The sequence below is a fragment of the Danio rerio genome, chromosome 23 (assembly GCF_052040795.2).
Source record: "Danio rerio strain M-AB ecotype USA chromosome 23, GRCz13ab, whole genome shotgun sequence".
NCBI lineage: Eukaryota > Metazoa > Chordata > Actinopteri > Cypriniformes > Danionidae > Danio > Danio rerio.
Genome location: NC_141043.1, coordinates 37,257,696 through 37,277,052, shown reverse-complemented (window position 1 = coordinate 37,277,052; position 19,357 = coordinate 37,257,696). Strand labels below are relative to the sequence as shown.

The 19,357-nt window shown below is 36.7% G+C and overlaps 1 protein-coding gene across 6 annotated transcripts in view; it reads right to left on the bottom strand.

Moving 5' to 3' along the window:
• The window catches only part of chchd6a (coiled-coil-helix-coiled-coil-helix domain containing 6a), a 135,356-nt gene continuing 115,999 nt past the window's right edge, over positions 1–19,357 (bottom strand). For all 6 annotated transcript variants that reach the window (XR_015522783.1, XR_015522782.1, XR_015522784.1 and 3 more), the window contains one exon: positions 1–314. Coding sequence is in view for 3 of the 6 variants with exons in the window: in XM_087305587.1 (XP_087161713.1) it covers positions 291–314 (24 nt within the window). In the remaining 3 variants the exon portion in view is untranslated. The remainder of the gene's footprint in view (positions 315–19,357) is intronic.

The window sequence follows — 19,357 nt, the reverse complement described above, 5'->3', positions numbered from 1 at the left end:
TCAGCTTTTGGGCAGCTATCTGTTTATGAAGTTTCTGCTTTTTGGCGAAATACAATGCATAAATAAGAATCCTGACAAATAAAAGCATCAGTATTTCCTGAGTGTACTCTTATAAAAACGCCACTGTCAGTGCTGTAGCAGATAATGAAATACTCATGGAGGCCTGTGATCTGCAGTTCAGTACATTGGAGTCCCGGGATCAGATGGTAATTGGATGTGGAGGCTAAAGATGAAGCGGCCCATGAAACCAGACACAGATCAACACGAGCCACAGGTGACCATGATCCTCTCTATCCATGATTCACCAGCAGATTCTGTCGAGAAAAGCGGAAAGAAAGAGATGAGACATGTTATAGAATCAATATCAATACTTCAGGACACAATTTATATGATTATCTATAATTCTTTGACAAGTGTAAATAGATGGAGCAGCAGTGTGAATGCAGAATATTGAAATGCATTGTCGATATACATGAATAATACACTCTACAAAATATGTTAATTAACAGTTTACGTATCAACTTTTGATGTTAAAAATTCCACAGTTAAACAAATTGACTTTGTTGACAAATTGACAAAAGGTTTTTGTAGCATAATTTACAACACCAACCCAGGCAATACATCACTTCAAACTATTAAAAATGTTAGCAAACGTGCCTTTTTCAATTTTTTTTAAGGTTAAAAGTTGTACAAGTACGATGAATTATTTTAGACAACAAAGTTGAGGATCCATGTGCAGTTTATTTTTGGCCCATTTACACTGAGTGGTATAGTACGGTACGCTTTTGTGGCCGTTTCCACAGTCAAAAGGTACCTAAAAGCAAACCGTATCGTACCACTTTTTTTGGTACCCTTTTAAAAGGGTACCTAGTACAACAGAAGGATACCAAAAGGCGGAGCAAGACAAGCTACTGAGCGCTACTGGTTTACAGAGCCAGGAGAATGAAAATAAAGAAATCACCATTTTTAAATACACAGCCGAGACATTACACTGTAAAAAAACATATAATAACGAGCCATGGTCGACCTGAGCTCAAACAAACCTTGCTGTCGTCTTGGTGAATAGCCACAAACCAATAAGAACAGCAGGATCTACCCTGTGCCCTGTAAGTTAGTTGTCTAATGTAAGTTAGTTGTCTAAAGGCCGTCTAATGCACGAGTGGTTTTGCTTTCTCGCTTGCGCTCGACACGCATCTATACTTGAAATAACAAACTTCTTAAGCTGATAATAATAACGTGAACATTATAATTGAAGTGCTTCTGACATCCGATCCTTTCAGAAACTGACAAAGGCAAGAGTGACGCATGAAAAAACAAGGAAAAGCTGTTATTACTACTTTTTTATAAGCACCACCTACTGGCAGAGAATGAAATTGGATTTTCTACTGTCTACTGTTTTTTTTTTTGGACTGGATAATTATTCTGTCATGAATGAATGTTCGATGAGTACTCCTTCAAAGGCCAGAGAGTGCTTTTTTTCTGAAAAAACACAAAACCCAGTAAATGTCATTGATCCAGGATGCCTTATAAACACGACTACAGAATCACCTTACTTATTTCAAATCCTCGACTGAACTTATGAAGTGAATTTGGAGTGTAAACATAGTTAGTTATTTTTTTAAGTGCTTTTAGATGTAGCAGCATTTACTACGCAGAACTGTAGTTTAATGAGAAGCTACACAAACAGCTTACATTACTGCAGAATTAATATTATGACTTTAGGACTGAACAATATGTCGATATCACAATGCGTGTATCCGTTAGTCTATTAAAATTTAAGTTTATTAAGCATATTTTATTAAAGCTTAAAATATAAATTAAATGTAAATTTAAATATGGTTTATACAGTGATAATGACCATGTTATTTTATGTTTGATTGTTCAATTTCTGTACTTGAATATGGTTACATTTCCCAGAAAACTTTTTATTTTATTTTTATATCTTTATTGCATTATAACTTGACACTAAGAGAATACAGAAGTAAAAACAACAACAACTAAAAAAGTCTCACTATTTTACATCAATATTTAGGACCTCTCTTCTTATTCATCAATCAACACATTTCAAACTCTAATATTTTTATTTTTACTCTGTTGTTTTTATATATGCTTGTAATTCTTTATTTTTTATGTTGATGCACTGCATAGAAGAAGGCTTGATCATCCCAATAGATCTAAAGGAATACTTTTTTTTCCAAATAGAGCTATATAAATCATCTGGTGAAAATATATTCGTATCGCAATATATATTGCAGCAAAACTAAATATTGCAATGTCCGATTTTTCCAATATTTTTTTCCAACCCTACTTGACTGCATTATTGTCTGACTAAAGAGCCCTTAATATGGGTTTTTAAAAATGACCTTCCATGTAGTGTGTAACACAGCTCTAAGTGAATTGAAATATCCAGCTAAGGCTTAAATCTGAAAATGCACCGTGTTTAAAACTATTAATTCATCTATAAAAGAATCGACTCATAGTGGTTCCAATGAATTGCAGCGGTAACGAGTCTTTAGACGTGACGGCGTGACATTGATATGGAACGAAAGCCCTGCCCCTTTGTTGCGCATGCAAAATCCGGGAAAATTGAAACCCCCCGCCCTGCCTACAAACACAGTAGTAGATCCCAGATAAATCATGTCACGAAGACGCTATGCTCTGAAGCGTGAGAGTAGGTTGGGAAAATAGCACTAACTTTCTTAGTCAGAGGTTAAAGTTTATTTTTGCAAAAATACCTCAGCATTATAGCCCCAGCCTTGTGCTGTGTTGCAGTCATTTTTCTGACGAGTGCTTCAGTAGTCTAAACACTTACAATGGGGGATTCAAAAAGGATCAGAAAAGACTATTGATGTATGGGACTTTGTCAGAGCATGACAGGAACTTTACAGCACACAGTTTATGGATCGGTTTCTTTCTCCATTTCACAAGTGAGTAAGTGCGATTAAAAGAATTGCCTCCTTGTTTTCATTAGCTTGCAAATTATGTATTTAATTGTGTTTTGTTACTTGTAGCCATTTGTACTGTATCTGGTTAACTCTTTATATTCTCACATCACATCTAAAAACCACATTAAAAACACGGTGCATGCCCCTTTGTTTACCGATTTAAATGGGTTTGCGAGCTTGTGATCTACTGCCGTTTGTTGTTGCTATGACCACCGTCAGACGTTCCTACACACGTGCAGTGGTCATGTTTCAAAATAGTTCAGCTTTTGCCGCTGTGTGGATTAATACAGTATGTGTGTCACTGTTTTTACTTACGGTTAAGAGTAGAGTAATATGCTGGTGTTTAACTGCACTGCTTTAATGAACTCCTGCATTGGGCTCACACATACACTCTGCACTCTGACTACTTGCTGGTAAGCCATGGTGGGCATTTCTTTCTGTCTCAAGTTGAAAGCAGTCGACCAATAGACTGTGTCATTGGACCAATGAGCACAGATTAGCATGGAGTTAAGGAGGGGTTTGGGAACAAATGAATTACTGAACAAATGATATGGGAGTCGTTGGGATAATTAGGTTACATAAATGCATATTATAAGACAATGATAGTGTTTTTTCGACCTGGCATGCATATCAGACTGTTGTTGGAGACCCCTAAAACCAAAATATGACCTTTTATAATGCAAAATAGAGGATTTTTAAATTGACTTCAATTTAAAACGTAACTTTGCGCAGCTTGTCAGTAAACTACATGTAGTAAATGCTGCTCCATCCAAATGCCCATGTGGAGGTTTACTAGAACCGGCTTTACTGACAAAATCCGCATGAAATATCGCATATAGCTTTGCAAAGCTATGAAACTACAATTTTACTTTATATTTAAAAAAATGTACTATTTAATAACTTTTTTAAATGCATTTTTTATTGAAATCAGCCAATCTGCTTGTATAAAAAGATATGTAAAAACATATTGGTAATTGCATTCAGCCATGAAAAATCGAGTTCGGTGCACCACTAGTCTGTGGCATGAGCGGTTGTGGGTTTGGGGCAAAGGGGGTGGACCACACTGCATGGGTAATCATCAGCCAGCAAAGGTCAGGCCTTTAATTCCAGTCATTCGGAGGAGCACCATACATTGGAGAGAGCAGATGGAGGGAGGACAGGCCATCAGAAGAGGAGGGAGATGAAGACCAAACAAAGACAATCAGCGAAAGGGAGGACACTGTGATGACATCACTCAGATTTTGAACAACCCACATAACTATTATTTCACAGCGTTTGCCTTGACCTCGGCAAACATGCAAGCAAAACGAAGACGCTGCAAAGCAAGTTAATTAACAACCTGTCAGCCTCACCAAAGGGCCGGTTTAACCTCAGAGGATTCGCTTCTTTCAGCCCAGAGGTAGAAATCAGCCTGGGTCAGGAAATCTGCAGCATTGATACCAATTACTCTGCATGGCCCTCGGAACGACTCAAACAAACATTAAATTGGCTTTCAAAGCGGGTTAAGGGTTTTTTTTTAGTGAAAGGAGTGATTGTAGAAAAGACGCAGGCTTCACATGAATGAGTGTTTCTTCAGCTATGGCCAATTTTGTTGGCCTTGTGGACTTTTGGAAAATAAACTTATTTTTCATATTTCACAAGTTTGACTGGTTTACTAATAATGCACACAACGCAAGTGCCACAAATGCACAACTTTAGATTGTTTGATTTAATTTATGCATGTACAGCAGTGCTGAAGTACTGAACACGTCATGTTTTGTCCTAGGAATAATATCTCTAAAGGAGCTGTTGACATGGAATCAAACCAGATTATGGTAAAGCACAAAAAACACAAACAAAAAAATAAAACAAAACAAAAAAATCTGAAAAATGAGTTCTGTGTATTAACAATAGAATGGCACAAGGAGAAAGTACTGAACTACTGAAATGTATTTAATACTTTATATAAAAGGCTTTTTGGTGATGGCAGCTTAAAGACACCTCCCATATGGAGAATGAAGTCTCATGCACTGCTCAGGTGTGATTTTTTTCACAGACTTCAACAGAGTGTAAAAATCTTAATGGTTCTGTGGGTCTCGTCTATTAAATCTGAGCGTAGTTTTTTTGCATTCTCTATTATATTCAAGTCAGGTGATTGGCTAGACCATTCTTCATCTTGATTTTCTTTCTCTGAAAACATTTGAGTTTCCTTGGCTGTGTTTTAGATTATTGTCTTGCTGAAATGTCCACCCTGGGTTCATCTTTATCATCCTGATAATGTAAATGTTGGACTGAAGCAGCTAATATTAGTTTACAATGACAAAGGGCAGAGAGATGCTGAAAAACTTCTGAGAGATTTCAGCTGCTGTCTGGGCTTTCACTCCCTTTGTAAACCTTCCTTTCAAGAGATCAATAGCTTTTTCTCTGTGTCATTTCATTTTATTACACATAACTTCTTTTGTAAACTAATTAGATTAGTTTTCTTTTCATATATGGATTTCCTTGGGTTCTATCAGCATCTGGTGAAAATTTCAAGTTAAAAGCACCTTTAGAAATATGTTTTCAGAGAAAAACGATGACGTATTCAATACTACCTAATAAAGTGGCCGTTGAGTACCGGGTTGGACCCCCTTTTGCCTCCTGCCTTAATCCTTCGTGATGTCTGTATAAAACAACTGCGTGATGCTATCATGTCAATATAGATTAGATTAGTTTTCTTTTCATGTATGGATTTCCTTGGGTTCTATCAGCATCCGGTGAAAATTTCAAGTCAAAAGCACCTTTAGAAATATGTTTTCTGAGAAAAACGATGACATATTCAATACTACCTAATAAAGTGGCCATTGAGTACCGGGTTGGACCCCCTTTTGCCTTCTGCCTTAATCCTTCGTGATGTCTGTATGAAACAACTGCGCAATGTTATCATGTCAATATAGACCAAAATCTCTGAGGAACATTTTCAGTACCTCGTTGAATCTTTGTCACGAAGGATTAAGGCAGAAGGCAAAAGGGGGTCCAACCCAGTACTAGTAAGATATACCTAATAAAGTGGCCGCTGAGTGTGTATTACACATATATTACACATTTAGAAAGTAAGAAAAACAAATGTAAGCATGGTAAAACATTTTTGTGACCTTCAACGAACAAAAAAATAAAAGGTGGAGAAGAAAAAGCCCCCAAACACAGGTTTCACCAGAGCTACATTTAATTCACTAAAGATCACTCTCTATAAGTAACTCGACCTACATAGCGGAGTCCCACAAAGAAGCTGCCCAGCGGTCGCCTTCCACAGCTTTCACACAAGGCCACTGTCAACTCAGCAGGCTTGTATATGTTGCAGTCCCTTATTGATCGGACTGTCTTTCCCTGTGGTCAAAGGCAGCCAAAGCCAATGTTTGTGCAGGGAATCAGACTCTGATAACCCTCCTGAGGACCTCCTGGATCAAAACAAGGAACTAACTGGAGGTGGAGGAGAGGCTGAATGAAGAGTGTGGGATATAGAGATAATTATAACAGGCCCAACACTGAGCCCTGAGGAACACCGACCCATCGACTGTGCCAATGTGGCGTATTGACCCGCGGTTGATGATAGTGTGGCGAAGAGTGGGTGTCATAAAAAAAAGGTTCAGAGCTGAGAAGCGTATAACACAAATAAGAAAGCTGATAGATCAATATCACAGCGGTGACGAATTCCTCACCGTGTACAATGCATGAAGGACAAATGCTGACAAGATAGAATGTTTGAGTGCAAAGGAGTGAAAGAGTGAGATTGATGTTATTTGTGACCTTATACTGCAATTTTTATCTGACAAAGGAACACTTAAAAATGAATAGAACAAAAAAGCATAAGCACTACATACATGGAAGTATGTGTCTGTGCGTGTTATTATGCAAGCATAATGATAAAGGGAAGTATGCATCAGGGCTGCTGCTTCTGAAGAGGCAGGGGTTGAGATCCTTCAAAAAAGCAGGATATAACCAAAGAAAAATGACAAAATATGACATTAAAATGCAGGAATATCACAGTTTTTTTAAAGTAACACTGTCCAACAGTGACACCAGCAGGAACAACTTATAGCAAGAGACCAATAAGCCCATTGAGTTTTGACCAACCCAGGCTCATTCTGAAAACGTAGCCCTATATAATGTCTAAAGAGCGCCAAATACGTCCCAGGAGCTACTTTTTTCGCAGTTTTTGTTTTTGCGAATGCAGCACCAGAGGCTGCCGCGTACACTTTTTTTAAGATCTCAAATTTCTCTCGCTAGTGCCATTCAACTGACCTTCTCTTGTAAATCCACCATAGGCAGCTGTAGACTGATTGACTTACCCTCCTTCCCTAAACCCAAGCAACAGTGTTTTCAAAAGCGCAGATTGACCAGCGCTCACCCACTTCCCTAAAACCAAACGGCAGGGTTTTAAAAAGCAATCCAGAAAAAGAAAATGGCGAAAAGAAATGGCGTCATACCACCCCATAACGTTAAAGAAAAAATGCAGCCATAGGTACCTCTGGCTACATAATACATTGCAATCTGCAGAAATGTATATATGTATATGTATATAAGGCTATGTTTTCAGAATGAGCCTATGTTGGTTTTGACAGTCACACAAAAAGCGGTGGGTTTGGTGGAGGGTTTTTGAGAATAACTGAAGGAAATTCATGCAAAAGGGGGCAATGGCTCTAACCAGGTATTACTGGATATGATTGGTTATGATTTGCTTATACTATAAATCCCAACCTCTCTTTTTCCATGTGCATTTTGCAATCCCTAATCTGAGTTAAAGGTGCAGTAGGTGATTGTCTTTATAAATATTTTTTGTTGTGCTGGTTGAAAGTCTCTTCACATTCAAGTAGTAACTGGTGAATGACATGACCTTGTGGGTCTTTGTAAACTTTAAAGTGCGTGTTTGCGATTTCACAAGACGTGGCTTTGGACGACAGGGGAGGGATTGTATTTGAAAGATATTTTGCTAACCGGTTAGCATTTAGGCAGATCACCTACTGTACCTTTATCACAATTTTGGAATTAATTGGAAGACTAACGATTAAATAAACAACTCACATACTTAAAATATACTTAAAATGTTCTTCATGCACATGGAGTTAGCTTGGAATTAACAATACATATTAGCTTACATGTTTGATGACTGATGATTTAGGTGACTAAACAAATGCCTAAAAAAGTGAGAAAATACACACAAAGATCCATTTCTTAGTGAATATAGGTAATATCTTTTGGTGCATTTAAACAAAACAGATTTATTAAAAGGATATATTTATTCAAATAATATTTTAGTCACCAAACATATTTAGAAACTAAAAGATAATACAATTGAATTCATGCAAAATATTGGAGGAAAAAACATTTACAAAATGTATTTTTTGTATTTACAAAATTAAAAAAAAAAAAAATTACATTTTTTATTTTGCTCTTTTTAAATTTAGCATTTAATGTTTGTCCCTAACATATAAATTTGGGTGTACTAGTTTTTGAACCGTTATCATAAGTAAATTTGTTATCTGGAGATAAGCTCCAGATTTGGCTTCAGTACTGACTAATGTACAGTGCTCAGCATATACAGCTTTAGTCAGAATTATTAGCCCCAGTGTTTATTTTTTCCTGACATTTGAAGGCTTAACTAAGTTAATTGGGTTAACTAGGCAGGATAGGGTAATTAGGCAAGTTATTGTTTAAATATGGTTTGTTTTGAAGACAGTTGAAAAAAAATTGCTTAAAGGATCTAATAGTTTGGACCCTAAAATGATTCAGAAAAATGTACTACTTTTTTAAACTACTTTTATTCTAGCTGAAATAAAACAAATAAGACTTTCTCCAGAAAGAATACTGTGAAAGTTTCCTTGCTCTGTTAAAATAATTTCGGAAATATTTAAAAAGAAAAAAAAAAATTCAAAGGGGCCTAATAATTTTGACTTTAACTGTATGAGTACACTCCCCACAAATCTCTCGTTTAAATTTATATTTTCTATAGGAAGATATACAATATTATGTTTGTGCATATACATTAGTTAAGTCAAATCTGGAACTTATCTAACAAAAAAAAAAAAAAAAAACTTACAATAATGGTTTAAAAATGAGAAGCCCAAATTTACATGTTAGGGAAAAATATGAAATACAATTTTAAAAAATGCATTTTCCTTCTATTTATAAAGATGTTCTGTGACTAAAATATTTTTTTAAATAAATATATCTGTTTAATAAACCTGTTTTGTTTAAATGCACCAAAATATATTACCTATATTTACTGAAAAACGGATAAAAATATTCATTTTCAAAATGGGGTGTACTCTGAGCACTGTATATGCTCAAATATAATACTGTGATAGGGTGTACTTATTATATTATTCTTTTTTTAATAAACTTAAAAAGCCATTCGGTTAAATCTGGGTTATAGTATAACCATGTAAAAAAAAAAAAAAAACATTTACCAACATCCCCCTCTTCTTTCATGATATTTATTGGCAGAACAACCAATCAATCACATGAGACCAAACAATAGTCAACTGCAACCATCAGATCAATTCCTGACCAGCAAAATCAAGCCCCACCCTACATTTTCTCTTGATTCACTTTAGAAAAAAACACAACCTAAAATACCATTTCCTGCCATTTTCTGGGGCACTGTGAACCTTTATAAATCTAAATAGCAAACTGGATGTCCACCAAACAAAGTGATGTAACCAGGAGAAAGAGTTGAGCTGATGTTAGAGTTTCATTTTCCCCATTCTCTGAGGTGTTGTCTAAACTGCTCTCACCATTAAGGACAGGACGAGACAGCTGCTGCCGCTGCGATGGCAAACAAGAGAGAAGCAGATGAAGAAGAACGATCAAACAAGACAAACAAACAAGGCCGAGAGGGAGCTCGACTCTGAACTCTGCACTGAGCAGAGCACATGAAGAGAAGAAAAAAAAATGCCAGCAGCGACAGCGAGTTTATCTATAAGAATTTTAACTTCACCAACTTCTGATGCGCTGCTCTCTGATCTGTTGGCTCTTTTCATTTCAGTCTAAATCACACAGACAAGGGCAATCAAATATGCGTAAGAAGGTTCTCTGCAACACATCTGGCATAAAGTACGTCCTGAATTGGGCATTTAATGAGCCTGATAAGAGCTGAGATAATTCTTTTTCACTTCACCTTTTATTAGGTGGGAAGTTTCATCGAGCCGTGTTCATTTGTTTCATGAAAAGATTCAATACTTTAAGGCCTTAAAAACTAAAAAAGCAAGACAAATAGAGAACAAAATGTCTATTCACACAGAGAACAAAACGAACATTCATGATGCTACATTAAAACTTTATTCATCCTCATCAAATATGTGCTTCTGATCAACAAAGCTCTTCACTGCCATTGATGAAGGTAAAAATAAGGTCAGATTAAGAATAAGGTAAAAATAAGGTCAGATTCTGCTGGAAAATGCAGGAACAACACCTTACAGTTCAAAAACAAAAGCATAACTGTTTATATGCAGCTCTGGTGGCAAAAAGGCCATTTGAAAGTGGCTCTCGGTCATCTGGATTTGCCATTAATAGATACAGGTTTTGAGTAAAATGTTAATTTGGTAATTAATGCGTTTTACTAAAATTCAAATAAGAACATTAACATTTTGTGCATAAATGTGCAGAAAATAGGCCAGTATTAAAGGTTTTGGTATCATTTGAAATCTGGAAATATTAAATATGTTATATTTTCTGCAAAACAACGCACTGAATGATAATATTGACATTTGGAATTTGTAAAATAAAAAACAGAGTGCATCCGGAAAATATTCAGAGCACTTTTTCCATTTTTTTATGTGCACAGGTGAACAGCTTTATTCCAAAATTAATTAAATTAATTTATTTCCTCAAAATTCCACACACAATACCACAAAATGAGAATGTGAAAAAAGATTTTTTGAAATTGTTGAAAATTTATTACAAATAATATTACAAATTGGCAGCAATTACAGCCTAAAGACTTTCCGAATATGATGCCACAAGCCTGGCACACCTGTCTTTGGGAATTTTTTTCCATTCCTCTTTGAAGTACCTATTAAGCTTTATCAGGTTGGATGGGAAGTGACGGTGTACAGCCATTTTCAGATGTCTCCAGAGATGTTCATTAGGATTTAGGTCTGGGCTCTGGCTGGGCCACTCAAGGACATTCACAGAGTTGTTGTGAAGCCACTCCACTGATATTTTGGTGGTGTGCTTAGGGTCACTGTCCTGCTGGAAGATGAACCATCACCCCAGTCTGAGATCAAGAGCTCTCTGAAGCAGGTTTCCATTCAGGATGTCTCTGTACATTGCTGCATTCATTTATCCCTCCATCCTGACTAGTCTTCCAGTTCCTGCTGCTGAAAAACATCCCACCAGCATGATGCTGCCAACACCGTCCTTCATTGTATGGATGGTATTAGCCTGGTGATGAGTGGTGCCTGGTTTTCTCCAAATGTAACACCTGGCATTCACTCCAACTGTGCTCATGGGAACTGTCAGAGCAGCAGAAATTTTTCTGTAACCTTCCCCAGCCTTGTGCCTCAACACAATCCTGTCTCGGATGTCTACAGACAATTCCTTTGTCTTCATGCTTGGTTTGTGCTTTGACATGCACTGTCAACCCTGGGACCTTATATAGACAGGTGTATGCCTTTTCAAATCAAGCCCAATCAACTGAATTTACCACAGGTGAACTCCAATTAAGCTGATGAAACATCTCAAGAATGATCAGTGGAAACAGAATGTACTTGCGCTCAATTTTGAGCTTCACGGAAAAGGCTGTGAATACTGATAAACATGTGAATTTTCAGGTTTTTTATTTTTAATAAATTTGCAACAATTTCAAAAAATCTTTTGTTCACATTGTCATTATTGTGTGTACAATTTTGAGGAAATAAATTAATTTAATCCTTTTTGGAATAAGACTGTAACATAAAAAATGTGGAAAATGTGAAGTGCTATGAATACTTTCCGGATGCGCTGTAAAAAAAAAAAAAAAACTTGTAACATAGTAAGAGAATTTTTTTTCAAGAAGATTTTTAGCTGAAATTGGGGTCCGTGCTTACTGAAAATGTTTTTTGTATTTGTGACGGTGTTCCTCAAGGCTCAGTGTTGGGCCCATTGTAATTGTCTCTATACCCCACACTCTCTTTTTAGCCTGCAGTTACTTCCCTGTTTTGATCTATGAGCGCCTCAGGATGGTTATCAGACTCTGATTCTCTGCACAAACATTGGCTTTTCTGATCATCTTGGTGAACCATTCAAAATATAGATCCAAACGTTTGAGTAGTATAATCGCAGATATTTTACTAATACGTTGGTTCATGGTCAGGATTTCTGAAAGTCTTGTTTACTTGTTCACAGTCAACATTTGCTTCATGTAGGCCTTAGTGGTTGTTCATACAACTAAAGCTGACTGTAAAACAGATTGGCCTTCAGAACATGTGGAAGTCGGAAACACACACTCACACTTTTATCTTTCAAACATGAGCGCAATGTCACTTACTTTCTTTCTCAAAGGTCGGGTGGGTTCGGTGACCCCAAGCTCTCTGGCCACTACATCATGTCTGCTGTGACAGGACAATGTGAAGAGGAACGAATATATGCATGACCTCTGGCCTCTCCATTTCTGGACATAAAGCTGGAAATGGCCTTTGCTCTAATGACATCATCATCATGCAACAACAGCTCATCGAAAGAAAATAGAAAAGCCATTTTTTTCTGTGCTTTCAAAAAAATATACTGATTTTACAACAAAAGCCCAAACTACACCAATACATTTTTTGGCCTGCAGTACTTATCTAGTATCAAATTCTTGTATGGCTCAAGAACTAAATATAAGTATAAATATAAATTGAGCTAAAGTCAAATCCACCTTTATTGAATCACTCTCCTTCACATAAACTGCAATTTAATATCATTTAATACAATTCAAAGGGTTCCCACTCTTTCATGAACAGCAGATCCAAGGATTTTCAATGACATTTTAAAATCTAGAACCGATGTAATTTACAATCCCAGCATGTGTAGCTAACATTAACTTACGCTTAATACCGTTACATATAAATGAGCTTCCAGAAGTGTGAAACATAGCTCTAAGTGAATGAAGACATCCAGCTGAGGCTTAAATCTGAAAGTTCACAGTGTTTAAAGCTATTGATTCTTTAACAAAATTTGTCTCAGCGTTGAATAAATGCACCGTGTTGGGTTCGAATCTTTTGCCTCAATGCATCAACATCGACACGGTATATCACCAAATATGAAGTGCTGGATCCGGTAAAATGTGAACGCACTTTCCCTTCAGACATTAGTGGAGCGCGGGGGATTACATGACTGATCATGACTCGAAGATAACAATCACCGACAGATGTAGATTCGGCTGCGGGGAATAAACGACAATACCACAGTATAGCCAACCGTGTGGTGTTTGTTCCTGTCATTTTTCTGATTTTTGATACAATAACCTACGCTGCAACATAGAATTTGTCAGCCATTTGCTATTGAATAAACAGCAGAGACTATTATGTATGGGACTTTGTCAAAAACTTTGTCAGTAACTGTATAGTTCATATGGAACAGTTTCTTCTTCCTCCGGATCATAACATGTAAGTATAGTTAAAACTGTGGCATGATTTTGTGTAGTTTTGTGTGTTTAATTGTGTGTAAGTTGTAATCACTTATCTATTATAGATCAGTTCTTGTACTGTATTTCTCAGGTTAAATCTGTATGGGTCTCTTCACATATTGCACTTAAAACCACGTTGAAAACATGGCGCATGCTTCTTCCTTTACCGATTTAAATGCGTTTCTGAACTCGCAATCCTCTGTTGTGTACCTTTACTATGGCCACTGTTAGTTATTCATACACCTGCGCGGCACGATCAATTTTCAGAATAGTTCAACTTTTGCCACTGTGTGGATTACTACAGAATGTGTGTCATTGTTATAACTTGGAGTTAGCGTTCAGAGTAGAGTAATATGCTGGTGTTTAACTGCATTGCATTATTGCATTCCTGCATTGGGCTCACACATACTCTGTGCTACTACATAGCCATGTTGGGCAGTTCTCTCTGTCTCGTGCTGAACCCAGTCAACCAATCACAACAGACTGGATCATCTGACCAATCAGTGCAGATTAGCCTCGTGCAAATGAATCGCTGAAGGAATCATATAGGAGTTGTTGGGGTAATTATGTAAAAAAAAAATGCATTTTATAAGACAATAAAAGTGTTTTAAGACCTTGCATGCATAGCGTATTGTTGAAGACCCCTAAAATCAAAATATGACATTTTTTAATGCAAAATAGGGGCTCTTTAATGTACATGCGAGTAATGATGTTTTGTTAAACCAAAATGTTGTTTTTAAAAAGTCAAGTTCAAAGATTTTACTAATTTAATTAAAAATGTAATAAAAGCAAACACAGGTCCTTGAAAGTGCTTGAAACTACTTTCCAGACATTGAATCTCTGAAATTAAGTACTTTCAAGAAGTGTGGGGGACCTTAAATTTTATATAATGAGAACTTATTTCTTCATTTTTAATTTCCATGGTTTTAAAAATATACACTATTTAATTTACATTTAAAATTTCTTGACTTAAGTCAAGAAGTTAAGTCATTTTTTCAACACATTTCTACACATAATAGCTTTATTAACCCATTTCTAATTACTGATTTCTTTTATATTTGCTATGATGACAGTACATATTTTACTAGATCGTTTTCAAGATACTAGCATTCAGCCTAAAATGCCATTTGAAGGCTTAACTATAGGGTAACTTGGTTAATTAGGCAAATTAGGGTAATTAGTAAAGTCATTGTATAACAGTAGTTTGTTCTGTTAAAAAAAAAAAAAAGAAAAAAAAGGGGGGGGGGGGGGTAATCTAATCAAAAGCTAATCATTTTGACTTTAAAATGATTTTTTTTTTAAAATAACAACTGCTTTTATTCTAGCCAAAATAAAAAAAACTATAAATACTTTGAAAATTTTTTGTTCTGTTAAAAATCATTTAAGAAATATTTGGAAAATCACAGGGGGGCTTCTACTATATATATTTTTGAAAAAAATAATAATTATAATGTCATGTTAAAAAAAAACCCGCTGAAATCTGTCTGAATATTAAATTTTTTTTAAATAATTCATAAATTGACACACCTATTTATGGTTTTTTACACAGCAAAGCTTTTAAATTTTAACTAAATGAAATAACATTTTTAAAATTTCATTTTATTATAGAAAAACAACAATTAAGAAGACTCTATAGTATCGTTATCAGCTCCCCCAATGTGCATTTAGTCGGAGCTGAATCAGAGATCCATCATTTCAGGGGCTTGACAGGCAATCTAGAACTCAAAGAAACTTCTTACCGACCAGCTGTAGAAAAGACAGGTGAAACAAGAAAGCAGAGCAAATAAAAAACACACACAAAAAATATCCCTGTACCACCTGAATGATAGGAGCGTTCACTTTTCCCAAAATGCTTTTTCAATTCAATCAAGAAGCCATTTCTTCCATCCGAACAGTCTGAAACACAATAACCTCATTCCGAAAACAAAAAAGCAAACAAAAACCTGTCTGTTGTAGGTAAAGGAACCCACAATTTGGATGCTCTTCCTTATGATGTCTGATGACAACCGTAAAAAAAAAAAAATAGATGTCTTTGAAGCCACTCCGTGGAGGTACTTCAAACCTGCCTTTGTGGATGGAGTGATGGCCGGTCCAAACAGTGTGTTTGCCACTCCTGCTAACAGCTTCAATAGAATAAAACAGAGGAAAGAGCTTTTTGGAGACCAGACAGACAAAGTGAGCCCGCCTTGTTCAGGCGCCAAATGGGAAACAGCACACGGAGGCTTTCGGGGTAACAAAGCAAGAAAGCCATTCCTAATGCATTTTTATCACACCTGGAGAGTGTTGGGGAAAAAAATAAGAGAGAATGGACTGCAGTGTTACTCAATGTAAAAAAAAAACCTGAGAGATTCTATAGTTTAAGTCCAGAAGCCGCTTTTTAGCTGAACAATGTCTGTCCGGTGGATAATCAGGGTTATCTGAAGGAAAACACAGTGGTGCGACTGCGATACCGAAAGGTCACGTCAGCCATTGTGTTTCAGGCTCTTGGCTTCAGGTTTCCCCCCGCTGACTGTGGCTTCAAAGCCTTTGTTAGGACGTTCATAGGCCATGTGGCAAGCCTGAGCCAAAATGAAGCCTTCAGAATAGGTTTGATATGCCGTTTGATAGTGTGAAGTGCAGACAATAGCGATAGAACGATTGGAGAGGGAAAGCATAGAAGCAAGTCACAAGAGAAGAACTACAGATTGGAAGATGAATGGAGAATTACGGATACAAAGAACATGTAGTCAGCCATTTTCTGGATCTGATCTTTTTGTATTACAAGCATAGAGTATTGTCACATTTGGTTCCAATATCCCTTCCTCAAAGAAAAAGAAAACGTAGCTACTGTAGGTGCAAATTAAATCAATTTCAGTGACAAAGGCCTAACAACACACAAACTGCTCTAACGATTTTAACACTAAGATAAAAACTGAGATTTAGATTTATGCAATTATACTGAATGGGCATTTGAAGCTTTCAAATTTAAAAAAAGTAAAGACACCAGAAAAGTATGATGAAAGTGTTGCATTCACGTTATACAATAGCTTTGTGTGAAATACAAATTGAAATTTAAGTTGCTAACCACTTAAGAACTTTCCAATCCACCATTAACGTCTTCTTAAGATGTTTAAAGATTTGTTTGAGTTACACTTATTGGTTTGAGTGATTTGTTAAGATTAGATTTATTCACAAATGAGACCCAGGACCACAAAAGCCGACAGAAGGGTATTTTTGGGAGGAAACAGAGATGTATATGCAGCGCAAATCTGTCCAAGATACTTGTAAAATAAGGAAACATTATTATTATTATTTTTTAATTTCACATTTTTCGAGTACCTTGGACTTATTTTTGCTGTTTATTCTGATGAATCCCCTCAGAATACACCTACCGAGTCAGTGAAGAACCACAGACACATACCCTATGAAATTGGAGGGTTTTTTCCCATACGTCATGCGCTAGCAAATTCCATTAAAACAGTGGAGCTCATTCTCGCATCCAACATCTCATTTGTTACAGGTGCCATGCAGGAAATGTTCCTGAATGAAAGTAAAAGTGCCAAACAGCAGGTAAAGTTCACAAATTAACAATAAAACCCCATTAATTACATTTAATTACACAAATTTGAAAAGCGTGTGACGCAATGACTTTAATTTACTGTAAAACGGGATCAGAAAAAGGAACATTCAAATAGCAACTCATGCAAATACCTTAATCATATTATTGTCTTTTTCAGATTAAGGCAAATAGTTTAATTACTCATTTCCATGTAAACATAGTTACTGATTTGGTTCCCGGTGGTTGACAGTTCATAAGATGAGAAGATTATTCAGTTTTTATTACAGCCCGTTTTCCACCCAAATCTCTTGGAAAATAGTGTTAAATGTCATCTTTAAACTTAAAAAACGACCACACAATCAACATTAAGGTATACATTTTGTAATCACTTACAATAGTTTGATTCATAAGGAATACTTTTATGGACTGAACTTCTGAAGCATGAAGGGTTTGGTTTAATGACTTTCAATGGAGGAAGAGAAATCTCACAGGTTTCATTAAAACATATCCACATTTTGAAGATGAAAAGCCTAATGGGTTTGGAAAGGCATGACTGTAATGGGTCCCAGAATTGTAAAGTTCTGGGGGTATTACTAACAATTGAATGATCCAACATGCAGCTGCATAAAAAAAACACACAAAACAAACAGGTTTGGAATAACATGATCATGAATCGAGCAACTGCAGCATTAGAATTTGAGAAAAATCTTTATTATTAGTTTTACAAGAAAACATTAAACATCATGTTTAGTTCAATGATTTACTTCCTTTGTGATTGTAAAATTTATTAGCAACTTCTGAGTCAAGGTTTCTGTATTGAAAAGGAAAATAATTCATTCGAAAGAGCATTTGAAAAATAAAGTCTTGTTAACTCTCGTTTTAGAGGCAGAGTCCAGGCACCAGTTCTTTCTTGTCTAGTATGTTGTGCTCGGCAGAAGTATTGTTGGGTCGAGCACTCATATTTCCTGTCATTTGTATTAGTGCAGTCTTGGCTGACCTCGGGCCCTGTGCAATCCCACTCAACATGGGCAGACGAGGTCCGGGCATGCTAATGGTGGGCAAAGCGAGGCTACATGAAACCCAACATGAAACATTTCAAAATCCGTCTCTACAGTGACACCCAGTGAAACAGTTTCAGCAAAGGAAGTTAAGCAAATTGTGATTTAGTGAAGCGGTGAAAGTTCCAGACTAGCAAGCAGAGATAATGGGTTCGAAACCAGGGTGATGCAGCTACAGATGTTAGTTTTTAAATCCTTTGTACGTGTAACGCGTTTCGATTTAACATTGGTCTGACATCCGAATAAACACTTTGTGAATAAATATGTCTTGTTTTGGTCATAAAAAGTGACATTACTAAAATACATCAAGTAGTCCAGGCCATTTGCAGCACAATAACTTTGTGCACTTTTGTGTTTTTTTATCTGACCCTTTCAGCCAAACGTAGATTCGATAGATCTGAAAATGCCTCTGAAATGACAGATGCTTTGAATTTCTTTAGTCACGTGACCTGAGTGTTTCGAATCAGCTTAGTCACATGATCTGGGTGTTTTGGATCAAGCTTCGGTGCAGTGTTTTTAAACACTTGCGATTTGCGATCTCGACACTGTATCAAATTGTCAGTTTCACAGCAGCCATCCCTAGGTCATGCTCTGGATGAGCGCTCTCGTCCTTGTGCATGTATTTGTTTTGTCTGCAACATACTGTTTTATTCTCAGCGTCTCAGTCTAGTTGGTTTTTGTTGACGCTGTAATGGAACATTCATGTTAAATGTGTGAGTGTTTTCATTTATCGTGGCTTGTGTCTTGCGTTCTGTTTGTGTTGGTGTTGTGCAAGTACGCGGCTTCATATTACATTGACCACGTGGTTTGCTGTTGGAAGTGGCGTGAGTGAGGCCATCACGAGGGCGCTCAAGCTGTGGTCTGTATGAGTCCTGATGCCCCAGTAAAATTAAAGGAGACACTAAACTGTCAGTGGGCGCCGTCTTTTGGATGAGACGTTAAACCAAGGTCCTGACTCTGTGGTCATTAAAAATCCTATGGCACTTGGCGTAAAAAATAAGGGTCTCTCTCCCTTTGGCCTTAACAATCATAGCCTACCAATCATCCCCTTTCACCAAATTGGCTCTATCACTGTCTCTTCACTCAATCTTCATGTAGCTGCTGTCACATCATCCAAGAGGATGCTGCACACTGGTGGTGGTGTGGAGAGTGCCCCTCATGATTGTGAAGCGCTTTGGGTGTATGGCCACACGATAAATGCTCTACGTAAATA